The 6,000-nt window shown below is 40.9% G+C and overlaps 1 protein-coding gene and 1 long non-coding RNA gene across 2 annotated transcripts in view; both read right to left on the bottom strand.

The window, feature by feature from the left end:
- The window catches only part of LOC308096228, a 183,580-nt gene that overhangs the window by 60,249 nt on the left and 117,331 nt on the right, over positions 1–6,000 (bottom strand). The gene's annotated exons all lie outside the window — the stretch shown is intronic.
- On the bottom strand, positions 888–4,809 carry LOC308096213 (E3 ubiquitin-protein ligase TRIM39-like). The gene is made up of 2 exons (XM_080443548.1): positions 4,753–4,809; positions 888–2,754 (listed from the first exon to the last, which is right to left on the bottom strand). The coding sequence occupies exon 2, from the start codon at positions 2,743–2,745 to the stop codon at positions 1,111–1,113; it is 1,635 nt and encodes a 544-aa protein (XP_080299674.1). The 5' UTR covers positions 2,746–2,754; positions 4,753–4,809; the 3' UTR covers positions 888–1,110.

The following is a 6,000-nucleotide window of genomic DNA, read 5'->3' as shown; positions in this document are numbered from 1 at the left end:
ACAACTGACACATTATTATTATACCTGATAGACATTATTCTTGCACATTTAATGAATGAACATGTTGAGTTTATAATCAAATTGAATGCTAATGATATAAAAATGTCAATCAAGTCCATGTACCAAGAAGATGTAGACATTTTATTTCAACAGTCTCACAGAGCGTACATTTTAATGCTAAATACTTGCTTCAACAGAGAACTCAATTTACCCTATTATTAATCTGTGGCTGTACTTTAGACATGCAAAAATAACTTGTTGTGTTTCAATAGAATACGTCTGGTAGGAACAACAATGAAATGACTTTTGAATGAAAATAAACATGTAAATGAACCCTTCCATCCATATACACATTTGTTGTCTTAACCATTTCAGACCGGGAACGCATCTGTGTCATTTTAAGATTTCTTTGGCTATATAAAAATAGCAGATCTATAAGCTACGCTTGTAGATCTGCAATTTTTTTTTTAATCGTGAAAATGTGTGCAAATCTTTAGTTTGAATATATACGTATACTTTTTTAAAGCGAATTTTTTTAACTCAAATCTTTGCTTCTGGGGATTTTACAAATGTCTTCTAAATCCTTGTGTTGCTATATTATGGTTTTCAAACTTTTTTCATGTCAAGGACCCCCAAAATAATATGTATTTGTCTGCGGACCCCCTCCCTTCAAAAAATATTTTGTTCCAGGGACCCCCAGAAGCAAATATTTGAGTTAAGAATGTATACAAAAGATTTGCACACATTTTCACGATTTCTCAAAAAAATAGCAGATCTACAAGCTCGTAGCACGGCACCGAGTGCCGCGCTACGAGCTTGTAGATCTACTATTTTGAATAGCCCAAAGAAATCTAAAAATGACACACAGAATGCGTTCAGTGATTATGGCAGGGGTCCACCTGAGGTAAATAGGCGAGGGTCGAGCTATAGTCCGAGAGAGGGTAATCTATAATACACAGCGAAAGACAGAACAAATATATCTGTCAGCAGGAGGGTCACACTTTTGTATTTCAGAGGAGTCCATCATCCCCCAATGACACCCAATTCTAAACATCAACTGGTCACTACATGAAAACTAACCTTTTCATGTAAATCTATTGGAGGATTAGTCTAATATGTGTGATCGACAGGAGAGATGATGAGAGGAGCAGTGTTTTGATCACTTAACTTGTCAGATGGACAGAAGAATGGACAGAGTTTCTCAGTGAAGGTGCAGCCAGTGTAAGAGTAGAGATGAACTCTGGTCTCCACATCATAAAAGGAGACCAGACCCTCCTCATAATCCACAAACACTCCCACTGTCTGGAGCTCCTCTCTTACAGGGAGGAGGACACGAGGGCCAGCAAGAGCCTCGTTATTCCCTTCCCTCAACCAAATAGTCCAGTAACCTTCGGCAGGGCCCAGTGTGAATTCCTTCCTGTTGCTGGACTCTCTGGCCACTCCTATAATCCAGTCAGTCATCCCTTTAACCTGAACCTCATAGTAAAACCTTCCTGAGGAGAAGTTTGGTTTTCCTAAAACACATGCATATTGAGAGAATCTCTCTGTGTTGTCTGGGAGATTCTTATTTACGTCTCCGTAATTCACTCGTTTTCCATCCTCAGACAGGATCAGATTGGGATATGCTGTATCGGGGTCCAGAGTTACATCCACTGCACATTGTTGGACCTTACTCAGCTCAGCGTCATACAGCTTCTTCATCTCTTTACTGAGTGTCTTCTCCAGCTGAGCCACAGCTGTCCTCACAGTCCCCACATATAAAGACTGGTGGACATTGACCTTTGTCCAGTCCTTGGTGGGAGGAGGGGTGTTGATGGACGTGAAGTTCTGGAGGAGGTGGATGTGGTCTTCAGTTTGTGAGAGTTGTTTCAGCTCAGAGCTTCTCATCTTTAACTCAGTGATTTCCTGTTGCAGCTCTTTAATGACGCCTTCAGCCTGCTTCTCTGTTGTTTTCTGCTTCTCTTCAATCACGTTAATGACCTCAGCCTGGCTTCTCTCAATACAGCTGATCAGAGCAGTGAAGACCTGCACACTGTCTGCCATCTCTCTGTCTGCATCTTTCTTGCTGAGCTCTACTGAGTGTTTGACCTCCTGGATCTTCACTTGTCTCTCTTGGATCATCTGCTGAACTTCAGACTCTGTCTTTCCCAGCTCAACCTTCTGTCCTTCATATGCCTCTTTCAGAGATACAATTTGATGTGACTTGTGGTCTAACTCAGAGCAGAACTGACAAACACACATGTGGTCAGTCTTACAGAACAGCTCCAGAGGTTTGTCATGTTTCTTACACATAAAGTCTTCCAGGTTCTTTACAGGGTCGATCAGTTTGTGTCGTTTTAATCCTGCTAGTCTCTGATGAGGCTCCAGGTGAGTCTCACAGTAGGAGATCAGACATACCAGGCAGGACTTCAGGGCCTTGAGCTTGTTCTCAGTACAGACGTCACAGGAAATACCATCTGGTTTGGGAGGTTTGTGGTTTGTGCTGGAGGTTTTTATCTGCTGCTTTGACTTCCTGAACTGATCAGCCATCTCCGAGAGAACTTCATTAACAGAGAATTCTGGTCTCTTATAGAATTGCGTTTGACATAGTGGACACTGACACACATCATTAGTGTCCCAGTAATGTGTGATACAGGTTTTGCAGTAGTTGTGTCCACATGGAGTGGTGATTGGATCAGTGAACACGTCCAGACAGATGGAACACAGGAAGTTCTCTTTAGAATGGAGAGTGCTGGCAGAGGCCATTTCAACACACTGGGAATAAAAGAGAAAGAAAAGTAGTTATTAAATGACACTTTTCACAGCTTAATAATTATGAATCTGACATGGATTATTACATTGGAATATAGCACAATCATTTTGTCATATGTACTGTACTACTACATACTACTGGAAAGGAAACCTGTCATTCTTAGATAAGATTGGACAGTGGAATTTCAAGTCATATGCAAATAGGGCAAGATCATGTCTGGATACAGTTTAATACTTTTTATAATCTGTTAATGAATAATAAAACCTTATCTGCGTGGGCTTGGTGAAATTCTCAGAATTTTACAGGACAGCTTTCCATTGATTGTAATGATTTCATTAAAAACAATATATTTAAGCAATCTATACCAAAATACAGATTAGGCTGCAATTAATGTATTATTAAAAAAAAGAAATAGAGTAGACAATTATTTTTTACCCCCTTCTCCCACCAAATTTAGTCATTATGCCAATTAATTCCTCCCCACACACATTTCTGTCCCCACCAGGAGGACGTGGGGCCTTCGTCCTACTTCTCCCGCCCACCAATCCCCTCCGACAGGCGCCACCCCAGCCCGTGGGAGTACGTGCAATGATGATAATGATAATGAATTTATTCATATAGCACATTTCCAGACAAAGTCACAAAGTGCTTTACAGAGCAGGATAAAAGGAACAACATGATAAAACTTTGGATAAAAACTACTACAGACGATCAGAGAATGAAACAAGTGGCACAAAATGTACATTAAACCCATACAGATATACTCAAATAAAACAAAAGTGGCAGGACAATTTAAGAAAAGGCCTTAGCATAGAGATGCGTTTTCAGAAGAGTTTTAAATGATGACACTGATTTTGCACGTCTTAGGTCAACAGGTAGGGGCGTTCCAAAGCTTAGGGGCCCGGACTGCAAAAGCCCTGTCACCCTTTTTGATGAACGGGGGTGTAGGGGTCTCCAGGAGTTCCTTATCTGCGGATCTGAGGCTGTGTACAGGCTTGTAGGGTTCCAGCATGTCAGAAATGTAACGGGGGGGGGGGGGGTGGGGGGGGGGGGGGCTGTCCATTCACAGCCTTGAAGGTCATATGTAAAATCTTAAAATCAATTCTAAAATTAACGGGCAACCAGTGAAGAGCAGCAATGTGGGTGATACGGTCACGTTTTTTGGAGTTGGGTAAAAGTCTAGCAGCTGAGTTCTGTACCAAATGGAGACGGGATAAAATTTGCTTTTTTGCAGAGGCCGGAATAGATGGAGTTACAATAGTCTAAACGAGAGGAAATAAAAGCATGGATTACTTTTTCTAAATCTGCTGGTGACAGGAAGCTTTTGACTCTATAGCTATATTCCTTAGCTGGAAGTAAGATGTTTGAACAGTTTGTGTCACCTGGGGAATGAAAGAGAGGCCAGGGTCGAAAAGCACACCCAAGTTACGGGGATAGACTACCAAGCTCTGATACAATATGTTGTGTAGAATTTGGGGGACCAAAGATGACAATTTCTGATTTCGACTCATTTAAGTTGTAGGAAATTATTTGACATCCAGCACTTTATATCGGAGAGACATGACAAGAGACTGGTCAGATTTCCTGTAGCACCGGTAGGGTTGTTGTGTATAGTTGTGTGTCATCTGCAAAGCAGTGAAACTGAATGTGGTGTTTGCGGATAATATTGCCAAGGGGGAGCATATAAATAGAGAACAGGAGGGGGCCTAGTATAGAACCCTGCGGTACCAATGACCAATATCACCCTCCCCGTCCAGCTTCCCTATACCCTGAACACGGGCCAATTGAGGTCACATAGACAACCGACAAAGCCGGATGCACCACGGTGGATTCGAACCCACATCCTCCGTGGTGGTGGGCAGAGACAATGAATGTATTTTAAAATACAATATTTTAAAGTTGTTTTTAATTAAATTATTACAATCAATAAAAAGCTGTCCTGTAAACTTCTGAAAATGTCACTTACGCCCTTTTGCGCTCCAAGCACTCATTGTACTCACCGGTTTTTAAGTCCTCGGTCTTTATCAAAAGTCCTGCTGAATGAAGGTTTTTTTGTTGTTGTAGAAAGCATGTGCTGCCTCCTAACTACTTTCACAGTTTTACTTTCACTTCACTAGACATCCTCCTTGTAGCCGTTAACCCTTCACAGCCTCCACTCTTGTCTTTCTCTTCCTCTCCTCCACTCCTCCTCTTGTTCTATACTGCAGTACTTAGTACTTAAAACAATCACGAGGAAGAAAGGAAAACCTTTTCATTAATTTTTTTTGTCTACCAATAGTTTGTGATGGACCACAGTCAGTTGCCGAGAGACATGTTGAAATTCAACTCTCTGGTTTAGTTGTATGTACACGTGTGTGTGTGTGCTGGGCGAAGTACAACAATGTGCTAACACAGCAGCAAGATTCGTGAGTTGCTGTGATAGGAGAAGGATATCAAACGGAACACAACCACCCTAAAGACTAATCATTGTGTATATTCCTGCACTATACCTGCACCCAGTGATCTTGGTACATAGAAATTGATCTATTGAAGATTCTGACTTTCAAATGTACATATTTATGCAATTTTTCTTTACAAAGCCTAAAAACCAAACAGAAATGTCATTTGTATTTATTCCAATGTTGAATGCCAATCACACAATTCAATCATTAATCACAATTATTTCTGTGACAATGAATTGTCAAGTAAAATGTCGTGATCGTGACAGCCCATGTCACCTACAAAATCTGCCAAAAAACTTGAGAACGGATGGCCGTTCCAAGTTTTCATAAAACATGTTATGATCAGAATGCTTCCCTAAAAGAGATGATTAACTTTGAGGTCAAAAAGGTTAAAGGAGTAGTTTAAAAATAATAATCTATCAATTACACACCCCATGAAGCCTTGAATTCATGGATTTGTTTTTGTCGCATTCCTAAGCCAATAATTTGATGACTGGGTGTATTTCCGGTAGGAGACACAAAGAGTCTACTTTGTGTCTCCTACCGGATACATTAGCCTGTAGGAGACAGTAATCAAATTACTGGCTTAGGAATGAGACAAAAACAAAAACAAAAATCCCTGAATTCAAGGCTTCATGGGGTGAGCAATTGATAGAAAATAAGCCATTTTTTGGGTGAACTACTCCTTTAAGTTCATAACGGAGAGATAGGCCGACAGAACAAGAGATGCTGGTGTGGTGGGCGTTGTTTGCGCCTCCAGGCCCAAAATTAAAGCTACAATCCCTAAGCTTCATGTACTTCGTCTCC

Source organism: Gymnoscopelus braueri (genome assembly GCF_963280865.1).
Source record: "Gymnoscopelus braueri genome assembly, chromosome: 12".
NCBI classification, from domain to species: Eukaryota; Metazoa; Chordata; class Actinopteri; order Myctophiformes; family Myctophidae; genus Gymnoscopelus; species Gymnoscopelus braueri.
This window is presented reverse-complemented; position numbering and strand designations above follow the sequence as displayed.